The 19,904-nt window shown below is 40.0% G+C and overlaps 1 protein-coding gene across 3 annotated transcripts in view; it reads left to right on the forward strand.

Annotated features, from left to right (window-relative positions):
- The window catches only part of ANO2 (anoctamin 2), a 114,594-nt gene that overhangs the window by 82,994 nt on the left and 11,696 nt on the right, over positions 1-19,904 (forward strand). For all 3 annotated transcript variants that reach the window (XM_068190573.1, XM_068190574.1, XM_068190575.1), the window contains 5 exons: positions 30-231; positions 3,931-4,042; positions 5,264-5,321; positions 6,192-6,292; positions 13,672-13,820. In XM_068190573.1, the coding sequence (XP_068046674.1) occupies positions 30-231; positions 3,931-4,042; positions 5,264-5,321; positions 6,192-6,292; positions 13,672-13,820 (622 nt within the window). The remainder of the gene's footprint in view (positions 1-29; positions 232-3,930; positions 4,043-5,263; positions 5,322-6,191; positions 6,293-13,671; positions 13,821-19,904) is intronic.

Raw genomic sequence — 19,904 nt, forward strand, 5'->3', positions numbered from 1 at the left:
AACTAATCTGTGTGCTCATTTGTTTGCAGATCATGCTGGCATTTTCAGCAGTGTTTGGTGTCATTGTGTACCGAATCACGACAGCAGCAGCCTTGTCCTTCAGCGCAAACGAGACAACCAGGTCCAACGTTCGAGTGACCGTAACTGCCACTGCTGTCATCATTAACCTCGTGGTGGTCCTCATCCTTGATGAAATTTATGGAGCCGTGGCCAAATGGCTGACAGAAATTGGTAAAACTGCCTCGCCACATTCCTCATTAATCCATGTATTGACACCAGGGGGTGCAAGGAGGGTCCAGGAGGAGAATTTCCTCCTGTGAAAACATTCAGGCCTGTGAAGGTTCCTCTTTAAGCTAAGAGCTGCAGAAAGTCAGTGGGTTGTTTAAAAAATGTTGATGGCTCTAACAAAGTTACACTGATGTTGTTTCCCTGATGAAAGTTTTAACCATTTCCTTACTGCTCAAACGGTTTTTTTGTTCCATTTTAGGGGCATGTCTGGGCTGCACTTCTTATTAATGATTTGTACTGCAGTTAGTGGTTGGACTTTCAAAATTTATCTTAAACATCAAAATATTGTTGCAAGCCTGGCTATTCATTTCTTTTGAAGGAAAGTCATTCCTTTGACTCCTATAGAGGTTTAGGCCTAAAGTATTGATTTGTTATATACATTAAGCTAAAGATGTTTACTAATAGGGGTTTAGGCTGGGGCTTTGTTTTATTATATAAATTAGACCAAGAATGTTGGCTTGATAGTGCCTTTACATGAGATTACTTTTAAGACTTCTGTTTCTTCTCAATTTCTCAAAACACTTTTAACATCACAAATGAAAACATCTCTTTCAGTCCTATTTTTGGAGGAACACTACAAACTACAGTTTTGCAGTTGTTAGAGGTCCAATCCTAAATTTTGGAAGTAAGGTCCTGTTGGTTTAAATTAAACTCCTAAAGTATTTGAAAGAAATGAAGACAAAGCAATTAATTTTCATAAATTGCCACTTTAGGGGGTTCATTTGTTTGTTTATTTCTGTTTTGCACCAGGCTTTAGGCAGGTTGTAACAGGGTTACACAAATGCCACTCTGTTCTAGTGGCATAAATGAGCTCAGGCTCACTCTTCAGACCAAAATTGTACCCAGATTTTCAGCTTTCATGTAAGTGACAGGCTGCTAACTGTGTGTGACCTGATCAATTCTGTTCACTGCGCCTGCCCAGGTAAGAAAGGGCACAAATGTTAAGGAATGACACAACTGTGTGGAAAGAGTAGGAAAAGATGAAGATGAGACTTCTCTGGGAGCTGGGAAGTGCCAGGTACTGCCATGGCCTCTGTTTGGGAAGTACAGGAGGAAAATCTCTCCCTTTGAAATGTGCACCAGGCTGAACTGTGAAAGAAACAACAATTTCTTACTTGCTGATTACTGCCCTCCTGCCACTTTGCATCTAATTCTAATCCTATCTTTATTAGGGCAGCATTCCTAATCAACCATCAGATGTTTTGTTTATGAAGGATCCAGTCAGAATAATCTCTAATGCTACAAATTACATGAATTAGAAAGTTCACTCAGCAGCTTTCTCCCGTGCTAGGCTCAGATGCCAAATGCAATCAAAATGTTTTGAAAAATTACAATTCATGCATGCTGATAAATGTTGCTTAACTTGTGAACTCTCATTTTGCTGACAGGAGAAAAATATTCTCAATTCTCATTTCATACTGCTCTTAATCCACAAGCTGAAGAACACACTTGTTGGGCTGAAGGAGTAGCTCTTGACAGCATAAATTTCTATTCCTGCCCCAAGTACACTTGAATCTGTGTTCAGGTGAAAAATTACATCTGTAAGCACAAGAATAGCACTGATAGCAATTGTGTTAATCATGGGATCAGAGTCATGCATATGCCTCAATACCTCCTCAGTCAGGAGGACAAGAGTAGGAGTTTCGTTGTTATCAGTACAGAGAGCTCGTACAGGATGCAGCAGGACTCCTGTGGGCCCAGCAGAGTGGGGTACTGATGCCCCTTCATCACAGATGAGACCAGCCAAAGTGCAGATGGTATCCTGCTATTCCCAGGAAGAGCAGATCATCTTCAGTAATCAGCTGGTGCCAGACAAGATTTACAGCTCACTCGTAACTCGGAATCACAGAATGGTTTGGGTTGGGAGGGACCTTAAAGCTCACCTTGTTCCAAGCCCTTGCCATGGGCAGGGAACACCTTCCACTATCCCAGGTAGCTCTGAGTTGCTCCCCAGCCAACCTGGCCTTGGACACTTCCAGGGATGGGGCAGCCACAGCTGCTCTTGGAAACCTGTGCCAGGGCTTCCTCACCCTCAACCCTTCCTTGAGGCCAAGGAAGAACCAGTGAAATGGGGGCAAATCAAAACCACTCGTGTTTGTCCCTTGCAAAGGCAGCAGCTCCTTCAGAGAGCTAAGGCCCATTCCACCCGTAGCTCAACTCATCCTCCACCTGCAAAGTTCCAGCTGCCTAATTTTGGCATAACAACCCACCACTGAGTGTTTCATTTTTTGGGGATGAGGGAGTTTTCTCTGTTACTAACACACCTATTCTGGCTGAACGCATTTCTCATGCAGCACACCCGAGGAGCTGGAGGACAAATTCTACACATGGCCCTAAAGCTATGCTATAGGATGTCTGAGGCAGCCTCTGGGACCATATATGGTGTACAATTGTTCATCCAGAGGCTGAGCTCATCCATGGGGGGGCTTCTCTGTAAGGCAGGGTTTAGGATTTTTCTCCCTCAAATGAAAAGTGACCCTGCTGTTATTTGATATTCCTGCTGCCCTGAGCTTTTCTCTTGCAGATCTGTTCAGGATGTGGATCACCTATAACTTGTTTGAATGTTTAATTAAGCTTTTTTATACTTATAAAAGTATGCCTTAGGGCTCATCAGGCTGTGCACTGATCTTTTATGAAAATGTGGTTGAAAGTATCACAGAGAAAGTCAGGCAGTGAGGGCTTATTAGGCTTTTCTATTCCTTTAGTGCTAAAATAATCATGCAGCTTTTTTAAGAAAAAACACCCCAAAACAACAGCAAAGCAAACAGAACACACAAACTGTGACTGAAACAAAACTGTTCAAGTACAGCAGTATTTTTAATGCAGTCCTTAAGCCAGAGCTCTGGATCTCCTTATTATTCCACACTTTCTTTGTGCCTCAGAAGTTCAGCCAAGAATGATAAATTTAATCATAAATTGATCTTCTCTCACATTAGGTACAGTTCAGGATGAGCAGAGAAACAGAAGGGTTTCACCCATATAAAATCTTTAAAAAAGGATCCTACCATGAGATTGGAAAGCCTCTGTCTTATACCTGTGCTTTCTGCTGCCATAAAATTTCCACAGAAACTGAAAATAAATCTGGGAACAGAGTAATAAATACTGAAAATATTTAAACCAAGAAATCTTGAAATACAGAACATATATAGTTAATTGTTAACAAAAATGTGCCTTTATTTTGCACTTAATTCACTTAATACCTTATTCAAAAATGTATTTAGTCTTGTATTTAGCATCAAACATATCAACAATCTCACTACAGAAAAGAAGGCTTGTGGACTACAAGTTAAGGGTGCTTTTAAGGTGGTTTTTTTTTTTCTGGTTGAAAGTTTTTGTACTTTGCTTTCAGCATTCCTCAATTGAGAATACGAATGTTTTGTTATTTCAGTTGTGTAACAGATATAGTCATGTATGGTAATATCCATATATACAGCAGAGTAATTTATACTGCTTTTGCTTTGTGGAATGGAATATCTCTGGAAATTAAGACTCAGTGACAGACCTAGTGCTTTGAGATACAAAAGAAAAATTAATATAAGCCCAAAGTTTGAAGTTTAGGGTTTTTTTGTATGTGTTTAGGGATTCAGGGATTTGTATATTATTTACTGATTCAGTTCTCTGATTTGCTTTTTTTTCTCCCAGAAATACCAAAAACAGAGAAAATTTTTGAGGAAAGACTGATTTTGAAGGCATTCCTACTGAAGTTTGTGAATTCTTATGCATCAATTTTTTATGTTGCCTTTTTTAAAGGAAGGTAGGATAAATATCCTTTACATATATATATATTTCTGTATATGCATTTTTATATATGTGTCTATATTAGTGGATCTGTGTATAAAAATTGGCACAAAGGCCTGAGAGTGGTCATCTTTGCCAGCTCTTAAAAATAACTTTGACAGGGTTATCTAAAGGGAATAATTCATTTTACTTTTTTTTAAAAAGTGTAGTTTTTATAATGAATGGTGGTACTTACAGGCTTTAACTTTCTACAGTTTAGCAAATTTTCCTTGAAGCATCATTTAGCAAAGAAAGGTCTTCCTGTTGAATTTAAAATCATGGAGCTCTTTTTTCTATTACTTTCACATTATTTTGCATTATTCTTGTGTATCAAATTAAGAAATAGCTACAGTCAATTGGCAAATGAAGTGATTGACCAAAAAGCTAATTCAGCTGTCCTGCTAAATAAGTGTGACTTCCTATGGGCTCAGAATCCATTTCTTTTGGGACCCAGTCATCCACATGCTTTTGAATGGGAAGCTTAAAATGATTGTTCGCTAAAACTTTGGCAAAAAATGTTTAAAACATCCTCTGGATTCTGTTTCCTACCATTTTACTCTTCCTTTTGGGGGCTGTAAAGTTTGTTAATCTCTGCTCTTCACTAATCCTATCCAGCACCTTTCATTTGAGGATTAATGATGCATTTTGCCAGCAGTTACAAATATTGTAAGACATCAATGAAAAAATGTCACCAAATTCTCTCTTTTTTTGACCATCTTTTTGTGTTGTAGGGTTCGAATATCATTGTTTCTCCTGGTGTAGCCAGAAGAGTCTTGTTGTATATAGATGTGTATATATGTGTATATAGATGTGTATAGATGTGTAAATAATTCCATTCAGGGCATTATTCACATGTAAGAGAATGTGAATTAGGACATGTGTCCCCAGGTTTATTTGCCATCTCTAATCAAGTGAAGCGTTTTAGCACTGAAAAATATTTTATTAAAATTATTTTATCCAGGTATAGTAGAAAACCATTTGTACAGGCCTATTTCTTTGAAATAATTGAAGCTGAATAGATGCTGAGCCCTTGAAAATTCATGTTTAAGAAGCAACTTCTGAAATATTTTGACTAATACAAATGAACAATCTTTATTTTGAAGTTAACTTATTTTTGTGTTTTTATATTAAATCATGGTGTCAAAATTAGCTTATTTTTCTGTTTTTATACTAGTTTATATATTATTATTGCTTTCAGGTTTGTTGGCCGTCCTGGTCGTTATGTGTATGTGTTTGAAGGTTATAGGATGGAAGAGGTAAGTACATTTGAAATTCAAATGAAATTTACAAATAAAATCCTTTACACAAAGAAATATGTGTACAGTGTTCAGTGGACTACAGACAACAGAGAAAAATAGAAAACACATAGAAAACAAGAGATTAAATCTTCAACTTGAATAGGAAAAACTCAGGGTTTCCATCTAAGGCAACTTTATATTCTTTCATTCTGCAGTTTTGACTATTCCATGGTCTTTCTTAGGTGAAGCTTCCCCATTTCTGTGCTTTACAGCTGGGCACTAAGGAACAAACATTCTCTGATTTGGCTGAGGCCCTCGGGAAGCGTGAATCTGGCTTCCCATTCTGCAGATCACTGGAAGCTTGGCGATTTTAATGGCATAAAAACCTGGAGCCACTTTGTGCTAAACCTATAAACTCTTTTTTTTTTTTTTTTTTTTTAAATCCCCTCATGAAGGGGATTGCTGTGGGTATTCCCTTGAAAGCTGAGAGATGTACTTAAGGTTTGACAATAAAGCTGATATAAAAGTCTTCGCAAGATTGAAGGTTTTCTTTCCCCCATGGGAGAGATCAGGTTGGAAGAGTATTGGTGATCCTGCATTATGTTTATTACATTGATTATATAGTAAATATTTTTAAAGGAAATATAGGAGCCCCAGGGCACCATGAGTTGTTTCAGAGCTCTGCATATTTTCCATAATGTATTTTTATGTGTGGAGATAAAATACCTTGTCAAACACAGATTTGAAGTAATCAATGAGCTCCGTGATCCCACAAAAATCGGTGGTAGGGACAGTGGGCACATGGAAACACTGGGAGCTTTCCCAAGTGGGTATTTTAAAATGAATTCTCTTAATCCCTTCACACTCTCTGGTCTTGTTTAATTGCAGTGTGCTCCAGGAGGGTGTCTGATGGAACTCTGCATTCAGCTGAGCATCATCATGCTTGGAAAGCAACTGATTCAAAACAATCTCTTTGAAATTGGAATCCCGTATGTATTCTGGCCTTTTCCATTATGTGTTATTCCTATGGCACAGTAAATCAAAGCCTTGATCCTTATTCAGCTAAATGGGACTTTTGCCACTGCCTTCAGTGGGTTCTAATTGAATGTGATGATAAATCACATTTTCTGTTGTGGTGAAATGATCTGGTTGTATTTTATATTGAATAATTGGTTACATCTTCACTAAATGGCTTAAAGAAAATGATGGAATATATGAAATAATTGATTTAAATTAATTTTAGAAACCAGGGAAAACAGGCAAGCCATGATATATCTCCTGGGAAGTTTCAGAGAAGCTATCAGGACAGCAGCATTGAATACAAATTAGCACGAAGTGGAGGGGAGATAGCATGGGGGAAAGCAATAGCCCATAAAAGATGTTAAAATCTATTACTGGATCTATGACTATTTTATGAGTTTGGGGATGAAATCCACATGTTTCCAAGGTGCCTTTTAAGTCATTCTGGGATGATGCAGGAGCAAGCAGAGACATTGACAGCTCAGTGCCTTTCTGCCATGGACTGCTTCAGTGCTCAGTTCCCTGCTCCAAATACAGCAGGAAAAATCTCCCTGTCTCTCACCAGTGCCAGGGGGATCTTCAGGCGCTGGGAATCCACTGAGAAAGTCCTGCTCCTGCCTCTTGGGAGGTTTGCTTCGTGGTGGCAGTGGCCTGTGAAATGTTGGAGATGAAGAGTCTGATTTAGACATCTCAGCTCCACTGAAATGAGGCAGAATCTTCCAACTGTGGTGTCAGCAGCTTTTAGGTCACGTCCATAAGGTTGTGGTGGCAGTAGCTAGAAATCAAGAGGAGTGATTCTTAAAAGATATGAAATATATTTCAAATGAGTCCTTTTCCTCCCTCTTTTCAGCAAGAACTTTTTTTTTTTTTTTCTTGCGAGGAATTTAAATAGAGAGAGAAAAAAATTCCCAAACAAATCAGATGTAGATTATGGATGGTTTCATTATTCTTGTGTCAAAGTTCAATAGGGAGGCCTGTTTTCTGTCTGCATCTCATTTAATTTACATTTTATTTTGAGAAAAGGGTGGTAAATCATTCCCAAAATATCTGACATGTTGAAGGCTTAAAGCTTTCTCAGTGTAAACCTGCTGTAATTTGTTTCTTGTCTTCCAAAAACTTACTGCTACTGGACTTTTTTAATGGGAATTTTATGATGTTACAAATACTGTATTTATTATTTTTGACTCATGAAAGCATGGGCTGATCCAGTCCAAACAGAAAGTCATGTCCAATTATTTTTCATTTCCCTCTCTTTGGTGCAAGAATGCAATAATTTAATCTCATTTTTCTCCCTCAGATCTGCTCCCCCACCCTTCATTTAACAAACTGTGGTGGCCTCAATTTTTAAAACTGTTTAAAAACAATCATCCTTTCATCCTCCCCTTCCTAGATAAATACCTAATTTCAGTCACAATTCTATCTTGTCATCTTGGAGTAAACATATCTGCTTTTCCTTTGCTTGTCTGTATTCTCAAGAAAATTGTGTGTGTGTCTGTAGGGCTTGGCCCTTCCCCCTGGACCTGTTTGCACCAGAAGAATCACTGAGCACTTAATTACATCAGAATTAACCTCCTATTCCTGCATGGACCACTGTACTGGTTTGGGCTGGTTCCTCAATGGTACCAGCAGCTGCATTTTTCATCCCCCCTTGCCTTGTGCCTCTTTGGAGGGGACTGAGAGTCGGGGTGAATAACAGATTCTTCCATTGGCTCCCTGTATTTTCACTGTGGGCAGAGTCCAGGTGCTGCCACCAGCCTTCTCCATGTGGAGAGACAGAAGGGGATATCATAAATGGTGATTTGGTCCTCAGAATCTGGTGCTGTCCCACACACATCTGTAATATGGAGCACCTCTCTGCTGAGTTATTTGATGGCACTCATCAAAAATATTTTCTTCCTCACTGAAAATTTCAAGTTTTTTTTTTTTCAGGAAATCTTTCAATTTCATTCACCAGAAAACCCAAGGCATTTTAGTTGATTTGCAGAAATCACAAATTCCATTTTCTTCTCTTTTTCCTCAAAAAATATTGATGAGTAGATGATAGAGTAAGTTTGCAAGCAACAGTCATCCTTTATGTTCCTAGAACCCCAAATTGGAAAGAACTGGAAAGCATCTTCCATGTCTTCATTCTGCTTTATCCATGGTCAATACTGGGTGAGGAGGGAAACTTCAGGTGGCAGCCCTGCATTTTCTGGGGACACATCCTTGCTTTTCCTTCAATGTTCCTGTAGAAACTGCTGCCAGAGATATGATAGATGTAATTGCTGGTCTCCTAAACCTTGCGTGATTTCTTTTTTTTCATTTCTGCATCCAGCAACAGCAAACCAGCTAGGTAAATTCAACAAGATTTGAATCATAAAATTATAGAAAACTAAGCCCTTTTGAACTGAAATGTGTGTTCTGTGGATCTGGAATTCACAAGTTTAACAGATATAAATATGCCAAAGTTCACTCAGATGTGTCACATACCATTATTCTTTTACTGTTGCCACAGGAATTGACCCTAAAAGGCTGCAGGGCTTGAAAGCCTTAACCCAGAGTTCTTTTAAGACCCTTTTTATTCAGTCCTGTTTTTTTCTGAACTTACTGAAAAAAACCCATCCATGTGGTTATTTTATTACTCTCTGTCTTTGACCTTGGTGCTAAACCCTTAGGGTGAAATCATGGCCCTATTGAAGCAAACAGCAAAACTATTGAATTTAGTGAGGCCATGGTTGTGGCCCTTCTATTCAGCATCAATTTCCATCACTTCCTTCAAAATATACTTAAATATGCTGGATGAGAATACCAAGAGTTAATAAGATCCATTTAAAGACACCCCTTCATATCTATTATCTCTTATGTTGTTCACCTTTACTAAATTATTCTTAATTAAAGGTTTGGGTGGGTTTTTTTTTGGCTTTTTTTTTTCCAGTTTTTTATTGTTGTTTTCCTCTGATTGAGAAACCAATAAACCCCAAACACAACTGAAACTCTTGCAGAATCCAGGATATCTGAGTGTGCCAAGGAAGCATGGCTGTACCAAAAATTTGTGGGAGAACAAGAAATTTACTTTTGTTCTTCCCCTGCCTCCTTGTGCATGTGAATTTGAGAAGGTTTTTCTTTATGTGAACAGATTGTAGGAATATGACTGAAGGAAGTTCTGGATCTTCAGTGATCCTTCCCAAAAGCAGGAAAGAGAAATTACAGGCAAGGACACAAGAGTCTGTGTCACTGCTCTTCCTTTTGTCCAGATAGAAGTGCTCCAGCTACTCAACCTAAGAATCTTTTTTGTTTAGCTTTCTCTCTAAAAGAGAAAGCTAAACACCTTTTTCCATTATTCTACAGATCAAAAAACATGAACTGGAAGGAGAGCCTTAAAAAACCCACCTGTTATAAATAATCATTTGTCCCTGGCAGCTGGATTCTAGGGGCTTTCTGTCTTTCCATGTAAAACCTCCACATGCATCTCTGTTCTAGAAAGTTTTCACAGAATCATGGAATCACAGAATGGTTTGGTCTGGAAGGAGCCTGAAAGACCTCCGAGTTCCAAGCCATGGGCAGGGACACCTTCCACTATCCCAGGTTGCTCAGAGCCCCATCCAACCTGGTCTGAAACACTTCCAGGGATGGGGCAGCCACAGCTGCTCTGGGAAACCTGTGCCAGGGCCTCAGCACTCTTACAGGAAAGAATTTCATCCCAATATCCAATCTAAACCTGCTGTCTGTCAGTGTGAAGCCATTCCCTCTTTGCCTGCACTTCACCCCTTGTCAAGAGTCTCTCTCCATCTTTCCCATAGGTTCCCTTCAGGCATTGGAAGGCTCAATTAAGTCCCCTTGGAGCCTTCTTTATTCCAGGCTGAACAATCCCAATTGTACAGCCACTGATGACACAAACACTTGTGTCAACAAAGTAATTTTCCTGCATCTGTTCTCTTTCAACCTGCCCTCCAGATGTCCCACCTCTATCCCACTCTCACTCACTCCACAAATTTCTTGTTTTTCCCAAGTCATCACCATTCTTTCCCCTAGATCCCCCAAATCCAGCTGCTCCTTCTTACTGTATCAATAGAGAAACTATTGAATCATCTCTCTGATTTTTGAAAAGGAGCCTTCATCTAATCACCATGTGCTTACAGACCAGCCAGGATCACTTGGAGCTTGATTTTTATCTTTTCATCATATGTTTTCTCAAAATCTCGAGTGTTATTGACAGGTGGGACTGTAGTGATTTTATGCTCACTTCAGATGCTTGTTAATGTGCATAATGCAGTGCCTATTGGTTACACTGGGAATTACAATCAGCATAATTCAACTATGTTCCCACCTCTTACCTTATACAATAATTTGGTGCCAATCCCCTGTGAGAAGCTGCAGTGTCATTTTTATCTGCTCTAGACACAGCCTGACAAAAACCTGGTAATTTTCTTCTCATCCTGCATTCATTCTTCTCACATGCTGTTCAGGATGTCTCCTTAAGGATGCACCTTGCTTTTTGACATTCCCTGGCAAAAGGACCAGAAATAATGGCTATTCTACAGCTCTACAGTTTTCCCTCTTTGCCCAGACCTGTGTGGAATCATGACACTTTGCTGCATGAGCCTCTTCAGCACAAAGCTTCTGGGACACTCATCCTGAATGGGCAAACTTGCCTCTTCCTCACTGTGGGGGGCTGCCGGGCAGGAACAAATCAGAAGCTAAAATTTTTCTTTTTCTGTCAATTTTCTTTAAAAATGTTGATCTGGGTAATTTAGGAACAGTCTTCGAACAAAGGCATTTAAAAAGCATACTCAGTTTTAGCATCACAATCATAAGTACAGATAAAGGGCTCTGCAAAACTCATTTTCATTGCCCTGTTGCTGTGTAGCTGGAGAATAACACCCTACAAATCCCTCTTCTCTGTTCCTTTAAATTTCTGACACATTTCTGCTTGGTCTCAAACTTCACATGCTTGGATATGACACAAAGGTACTTTTTTATTTTTGTGGAAAATTTGAAATAATTGGTTTGGCTTGCTTTCAGTCAGTTGATCTTTCAAAAAAAAAAAAAAAAAAAAAAAAGCATAAAAGAAGCATACAGGCACTCTTCAAAGCTGAACTCCAAATGGTTAAAGGTGCTGTTCATCATGCCTGGCTTAGTGATAACCAGATGAAAAGTTAAAAATTATTCTGAGCAACTGAGCTCTGGATTTGGTGTATTCCCAAATAAACATTAAAAACAACAACAATTGCTTTAGTTACTGGATTCTCATGGGAGGTGTGTCTATGCATTAAACTCCAGAACTCGATTCTGTGGTGCTGTAGCTGAAGGATTAGATCACACGTGCACAGATTTCACATCTAAACACACCCAAATTTTATCTCAGCTGCTGCTGTGCTGTGACAACGAGATCATCTTCACTCTCATCTGCCCACAGAAGTGTGAGGGACATTTATAGCTTGTATTACTTCATTGGAACAGAAATTAGCATTGTCTTGGACCTAGTGTTCATCATCCTCTGAGAGTCCCTCACATCAGGAAATTAATTGGGATATGTTGGAAGAGAATCCTGGGAATTCTTTGATTGTTTTAAATCCTGCCCCAGCCTCCTACCCTCTGAATGCTACATCACCTCTGTCACAGGCATGTTCCCTTGGCTGCCATAAAGGCAGAGGGGGAGAAAGGGAATTTAGTGTCTTGAAATGGCTGAGTTTGCATGATGTAGGAGATAAATGTCTTTGTAAGGATTCATCTAATTCTGTCTCGTGAAGCATTTTAAATTTACCCCCACCCTTTCATTAAAACTGTGCAGTCGAGTGTCCTGGTTATCAGTAATGCCAAAGCACTGATGAAGTTACCATCAGACTTGGGAGCTACATCTTCCTTCCATCTCAAACAAAAGCAGGAGTTGTCCTGTTGATTTTTGAAAGTTTATGATCCAGGATCTGAGAGGGCTTGATGGAATCTAGAAGTGTTTAAAGAGTGTCTTCCAATCCCAAATTCCTCCATACTGATGATGAAATGGAATGGGTCCTGTAAACACTGGTAGGTGCAGAAATTTCTCAGTCACTGTGGGAGCACAGTGATCCCATGACTCAGTGTAAATTTGGGAATGAAGCAATAAACCCACTCAGCAAAGCCTTTATTGTGTTTGCCAGCTTTTGTTCCTCAGCCTTGCCCTGCTACTGGAGCCAGGGTCCGGGAAAGTGGTTCTGCTTCCTTGGAGGTCCAAAGGAAAACCCCTTCTCCCAGATATTCCTGTATCAAGGCCACACACCTACAGTTCAAAGGGTTCGTCACAAGCGGTGGGGGAAGATTTTGTGGGAGAGCCCTGCTTACACTATTGGCAAAACATCATTGGAATTAGTCTGGATTTCCACTCATGGCACATATTTGAAGAACTAAATAGTGCTGTATGTTTCTGTGGAAGATAAATATCATCTGCAAAAGAAAGATATTCAATAAGTATAAATCTGGATATTTTATACTAATTTGACTGTATTTTGCTGCCTTGATTATGAAGAAATACCTCATTCTACTGTGGTTTTCCATGGGAATTTCTCAGTGTGTAAAATAGCATGAAGTTGCTGATGCATATGAATTTAAAGTATCATGGGAGGCAGAGGGACATTGGGAAAACTTTATTCTTCACTTAGAAATTATTCATTTCACTCTAATTTATTAGTCACTGTCATTAAATTTGTATCCCCATTTCAGTGGGACGGTGTTTGATATTGCTTTTTCTACTGTCAGTACATTCTTGCACCCTCTTTGTTTGGAAATATCCCATAATCACAGAATGACCTGGGCTGGAAGGGACTTTGAAGCTCATCCAGTTCCAACCTCCTGCCATGGACAGGGACACCTTCCACTATCCCAGGTTGCTCAGAGCCCCATCCAACCTGGCGCTGAACACTTCCAGGGATGGGGCAGCTGCAGCTTTTCTGGGCAACCCATGAACATCTGGTAATTTTTTTACATTAAAATTCTATTATACTGGAAGTTCCCAATTTTTATATTGAGATAAAAGTGTGCCTGGAGTAAAAATGTGGAATGAAACCATACATTTTGTATTTTGTTAAAAGAGAGGTACTCACTATGTTGTTCTTGAGAGTACTAATTACTAATATTATTTAGGTTCCAGGATCTTCAGGAAGATCCCCTTGGAATATGCATCTAGAGAGAAAAAATATTATAAAGTACTGGATTCAACTCCAGTAGCTTGTACCTGTCAATAAACCACATCTGAACGTTCCCAGGGTGGTGTAAACTCCCCTGTGATGCACCAAAGTAACACAGGATTAATTTCATGTTGCTGTGCAAAGACTTGGGCCAAATTTTTTAGGGGAAAAAAAACGGACTTGGTTCAATCTGAACTTTTGTTTCTCAGGAAGCTCAAGAAGCTCTTTAGGAAGCTGAAGGATGAAAGAACTGAGGTAAAGGAAATGGACACCCACCAATCCAAGAACCCTCAGCAGTGGGATCTCGACTACATCTTGGAACCTTTCACTGGGCTGACTCCAGAATACATGGAAATGAGTAAGTTTTCAGAATTTCCTTTCCCTTTCTGCGATAACAATGGCTTTACATAGGACTGCATGTCAGAAGTGATCATGAGAGAGAGAGGGAAAAATACCCCAACACTTGTAGTTTGCAGAAATTGAGCCAGCCGGGCTATGAGACTACCATAGTGCCAACAGAGAAATAATGGTGAATCCCAGTATCTCTTAATACTTCTGCTGCCAGATTCCAGTGTTCCCAGCTGAGGGAAGTGAATAGAAACCATCTGGCTACAGAATCAACACCTATGGTTAAGAGGGAATCTTTGGAGATCAGCTGATCCAACCTCCTGCTCAAAGTAGGGCCACCTAGAAGATGTTGCTCAGAGACTTGTCCAGTTGGGTTTTGAGTATTTCCAGGGATGGACACTCAACTTTTTCTGTATTTGATCACCCTTACACTATGGATTTTTTAATGTTTAAGTTGTACTCCCTACATTTCCATTGGTGCTCTGTGCCTCTTGTCCTTTCACTGGGTGCCCTTGAGAAGGTTTTAGCTCTGTGTCCTCCAACTGGCCACATGGGTAAGATCCCCTGAACCTTTTTTTTCCTGTGGTACAGCAATCCCAGTGCTCTTAGCTGCTCCTTGTTCATCAGGTCCTCCCGTCCCTTAACCATCCTAATGGCTCTCCAGTGGATTCACTGCAGTGTATACATGTTTTTCTTCTACAGGGGAGCACGGCCCTGTACCTTTAGATATACTTTAGGACAGGTTTTTTTCAATGAGTTACTTCAGCCCGAGGTGATTTTTCTTCCTGTAAACTTTAAGCAAGCCTCTTAGCAATTTTTGAAGTTGAACAACAGTAAAAAAAAAAAAAAAAAAAACCCATAGACATTATTCCTGTAATTTTTTAAAATTTTTATTTTTAGGCTCAGGAATAACTCAGAAATATTTGTTTTTAACAACCCAAATTTCTTGGCTAGCTAGGTCTAAGGACAAGGAGGACTAAAGTCTAAGGAGTTTAGCTACCAGTAACAAATATATGCTGGTGTGATGTTTGTCAGCATTGCTTGGGTTTGCTGTCAGTGGCCTTGATTCTGCTGTGTGAAAAGTGATGCTCCAATGCTGTGAGTTTGAACATAATTTTCAAAATGCCAGATTTGTTTTAAGGGGTCATTTAAGGCCACCTACTCAGAAAGGAAGCAGGTCAGCAGTCTGTTCTTAAATGAAGAAAGTGGAGTTTTCCTTACCTGTGTTTTGACTTCAGAGTACCTCTTGGAGCTCCCATGTTTAGCCATTTGTCATGCTGTCCCTTAGAGAACTGTTTGGGTTCTTTTAATTTTAGGAGCAAGTTCTAGAAATTGCCATGATGAATCAAATCATGGGCACTGAAATAAGTAGGTTAATGTGGTTTTGTTTTTTTTTTTTTTTTTTTTTTTTTTTTTTTTTTTTTTTTTTTTTTTTTTAAAGAAAGAAATGCAGAAGTACCACCACAGTATGTCAAGGTTTGGGGGTTCCTGTTCCAGGGAAGTGGTTCCAGTCCCAGGCCTGCCAGAGCTTGGACAATGCTCTCAGGAATATGGTGGGATTCTTGAGCTGTCCTGTGCAGGGCCAGGAGTTGGACTTCGATGGTTCCCTTCCAACTTGGGTTATCTGATGGTTCCCTTTGATGGTTCCCTTCCAACTCAGGATATTCTATGATTCTATTCCATGTCTCTGACTTGTAGTATCAAGGTTTTAAACTGCTGGTGTTATAAATCACTGGACTCTAAGACTGTCATTTAGATGAGTCCCTTGTGCCGGGTTCATAAGCTGTGGTGAACTCCTCAGCCTGCGGCTACTCAGGGGTGATTCAGGGAAAATGAACAGATGTATTATTGATCTAAACATTTGTTTACAACAGGAGGATGAGCTTCCCAAGTGGAGAAGCCTCACGGTCTGCCAAGCTGTGCCCTGCCTGTGGGATTTGCAGACAAATGTGCAGCAGATGAAAGCCAAGCTGCACCTCCCCAGCCCCGGTTGCTGCCCTGGGTCCATGTCCCTGCTCTCAGCTGTCAGACCCACTGCTCAGACCACCCACGCTGGCAGGAAGCACTTGGTGCAGCTCAGCACTGAACCTGTCAGCTGGGAATGTTGTCAAGGGCATCACGCTGCAAGAGGCAGCTCAGCAGATTATTTATCTATTTCTCTAATTTCTGGGGACAGTGGGAAGGGAAGCAATGCAGAAGGCCAGGAGAAGATTTTTTTTCCCCCTGAATTGCTTAAAAAGGCAGGGTTACTGGAATGCGAGAAGAGGTATGATATTAAGGAAAAGAGAGAAATCTGGCTGCTGTTTCAGAACTTCTTTCTTAGTTTTCACACCGATTTACTCAGGCAACCTCCCTCAGGCATCAGTGGCAATCTGGAATGAAGCAGCTGAAGGAGGAATTGCAGACGGGGCTTGCTGCAGCCTTTGGGGTTTCCCCGTGCAGATGGTGATGCGGTTTCATGCAGAAGCAGGAAGATTATGTATCCAAGTGTGAGTAGTCACTACATTCAGGTTTGTCCCGCCAGGATGCTCCCACTTTTAAGGATGGGTTACATCTTGAGCTAAGTTTCTTGCCTCCAAGTCTACCATTCACTAGGCTGTACCCTAACCACAGGCAGTCCTTGCCTTTTTTATCCATATATCCAATCTCTTGTACTGATTTCTGTCAAAACCTGGAGTCGGGCCCACTGCCCACGTGGCAAATCATACATTCTCTTTGCACTTTGTTATGAAGCAAATTAATCCCATTAAGGCAGCACTTCTGTGAGCGACAGTGCTTGCAGCAGTCTCAGGATGTGTTTTGCAGCATGACACACCACAGATAGAGTTTTTGATGATAAGTACCCCACTTAAATTTTGGGATGCCCAATTCCAGTCTGCTTTCATTTTTGTTCTTATTTCTTATTCTAACAATCCTGAAGCCTTAGAGAGACTTCCACCTTCTCATTCTCCTATGCCTGCCCTCATTTAAGTCATGTTCATAGAAATGACAAGATTTACTGGTTATTTTTTAACCGCCTCTATTTTCCCATTTGGTAAAGGTGACTCTGTTCACTGAAATTGGTTTCTGCAAAATATGAGTCATTCAAGTCCATGCCAAAAAATTATATTGGCTCTAAGAAGGAATTGTTTTTACAATGAGGATGGTGAAACACTGGCATAGGTTGCCCAGAGAGGTGGTGCATGCCCCATCCCTGGAAACATTCCAGGTCAGGTTGGATGAAGCTCTGAGCAACAGGATCTAGTTGGAAATCCCTGCTCATTGCACGGGTTTGGACAAGATGACATTTAAATGTCCCTTCCAGCCCAAATAATTCTATGGATAACAAGATTAATTTTTTAGGGTGAAAGCCTTTGAATCTGATTTCACCAGCAGACTCTGCTGGGCTTTTTTGTTGTGCAGGCTTGACTGTCAATAGCACATCTGTACAAAGATTTGACATGCACCAGGGACATTTCTGATGACTGTTTTGATATTATTAACTGACAGATTCCTGCATTTCTTAGTGGAGACACTCGTAAAACCCTTGAGTGATCAGAAAATTTTGCTCAAGTAATCCTGAAACATAAATTGTCAATGTCAACATGTGTCAAATTTGTCCTTAGCATTTCCTGCTTCCAAAACTGTGGAAAGACTTTTGACCCAGGCCAATATACCATACTAAGTGCATTCCCAAAGTAGGTAGCATGCACAGCAATTTCCTCTTCCACATGGCAGCAAGTTTGCAACGTGTGCAACTGGCCTGCAATAATAGAAGTTGGCAAGAAATCGATATTTAGAGTAGCAATAAATATTGCTAATGAAACAAATTTTATTAAATTGGCTCCAAGAGCAAAATTATTCACATGAATGTCTGAAATTTATACCACTCATGTTTCTTTCAGAAGAAACTGAAATCAGCAATGATTTTCAGATTCCTGTTACATTTGGTCTTCCCTTCTCTAGCCTAACCCCTCTATGAGTCCAAGCTTCATGTGGCAACTGATTAAAAACATTTTTCCTCAAGAAGTAATAATAAAAGGTTTCATCATCCAACTTCTGTTTAAAAACAATGGCACAAGGAGAAAATTACCAGATCCATGTCTGTAGCTACTGACTACTATAAGGATCAATCTGAGAGGTTTGGAAGGATTTCCCCTAAAGCAGGAAAAGACATCAAAAAGGCAATGTGTGAGGCAGAAAAAGAAAAAAAATCGCTGAAGAGAAACCTGCATTTTTCTGTAATCTCTATAATGAGGATGGTTTTGAAAATACCATTGGTGGTTGTGTGTAGGCTTGTTGCATACATTTATTAAAGAAGAGTTATAAACTACACCTTTTCCTTAGTTTTTCAGCCTGGCTGTATATAGAAAATTTTCTTCCTAGGATTTGGAAAGCTGCTTAGCACAGAAGTGATTTTTCCACTGTTTACTTCAAGTAACATTTGATCCTATGATAGATATTTTTGATAAAGAAGAGAGAAAAAAAAGCAACAGAATTGTAAATAAATAAATACTTGTCTTAGTTGAGGCTTTGAGGTAAAAGATACTTGGGTTACTCACACTACTGAGCGTGCAAATCTTGTAGAACAAGTGATCCACACCACGGAAGGTTTTGTGCTGGGGACTGATTCTGTGTCCCTTACACAAGGACAGCAGCCACCACCCTCCAGATCCATAATTTAAAAGCTTTGATTTGTGCTCTTAGTCATAACTTAGATGCCAGACTTGGAGGAACAGGGTACTGTTGGGCTGGGGTTCTGCTCAGACCCTGCACAGCTTCTGTGAAGAGTGGACTTCTGAGAAGGGCTGTGACCTGAGACACTTCTTTGGATGCTGTTTGTCCTTCAGAGTTTTTGTCTCGGGCCTGAGGCTGGATGAGGTGCTGCAGATGTGGCATCAGGTGTTATGAAACTCAAGGGCTCTGAGCCCTTGGCCTCTTTCCTGTTCAACTCAGACAGTAAAGGCACCACCAGCATGTGGTTTGGGCTTTTTCCCTCATCAGAAGGATGAAGGCTCTGTGTCAGTGACAGCACATCCAGGGTCCTGCTTGGATGCCCCAGAAGAAGATGTTTCTCATGTTCCTGACTTTCCACTATACCCAGCCTTCAATTGTTTCATTTCCCAGCTTGTGCCATGAGCCTGGGCGATGTTCATGTCTCATGTCTCCAGGCTGGCCCACCAGGAGTAGGAAAATGATGGATGGATGGCCAGAAGTCCAGCTCCTGGCACAGGGCTCTTTAGGCTTTTCCCTGTACATGGACACGTAAAGAGCTTTGTATGGAGACCTTGTGGCATAAATGTGAACATAAAAAGGATATTTATGGGTTACTATCGAGTTTTTCAGGCATAAAAAGGACATCTTGGTGTCAACTGTCCTTGATGGAAGGGAGTGTTCTAAAAGTATTGTAAGTATTTCCAGTGTGACCAGACAGGCATCCACAGAACTTCAGGATGCTGAGATGACATTCCTTTTGTGATCTGGACAGAGATTCTTCTCTTTGTAATCTGTTCAGGTTTGTTTCTAGAAACACTGATCACACTCAACAAATACCTGTGAATTGCTTAGGCTGTTCAAAGTCTCCTCCATTTAATGATTGTTTGTTAGTTTGTTGCACAAGGCCATCTAAATTCTGGGTTTGGCTTTGGGATTGCTTTTCTTGCCTGCTTTTTGCATCATTTACACTTGCATAAGAAGGAGTTGAGAAGGTTGAAGAGATTTCAAGATGGCCACACAAACTCTTCTGGCACAGACTTTTCTATGAAGAGATATTTACACAATTATCCTGAAGTCCTTTGCATACCTTGAACATTTTTTCATGAACTTGAAAAAAAATTAAACTGCATTTTCCCAGACAATGAATGAAGGGGCTACAAGCAACATCAAAGCAAACGTGTGTGTGGTTTATTCTTAAAGCATTGGAATCCTTTTTTTTTTTTTTTTATTTAATTTTATTCTTTTGCAGAATCCTCCCAGCTGTATTCCTACTAAATTCACTTAGAACCAAATAAAGCCTATTTTGGGGACATGTATTTTTCTAAGCATTTCACAGTTTTTGGGGACATTACTTTAACATCTGGTTTTATTTCCTTGTTAATTTCTTTTCCTGACTCTG

The sequence above is a fragment of the Anomalospiza imberbis genome, chromosome 5, assembly GCF_031753505.1.
Source record: "Anomalospiza imberbis isolate Cuckoo-Finch-1a 21T00152 chromosome 5, ASM3175350v1, whole genome shotgun sequence".
NCBI lineage: Eukaryota > Metazoa > Chordata > Aves > Passeriformes > Viduidae > Anomalospiza > Anomalospiza imberbis.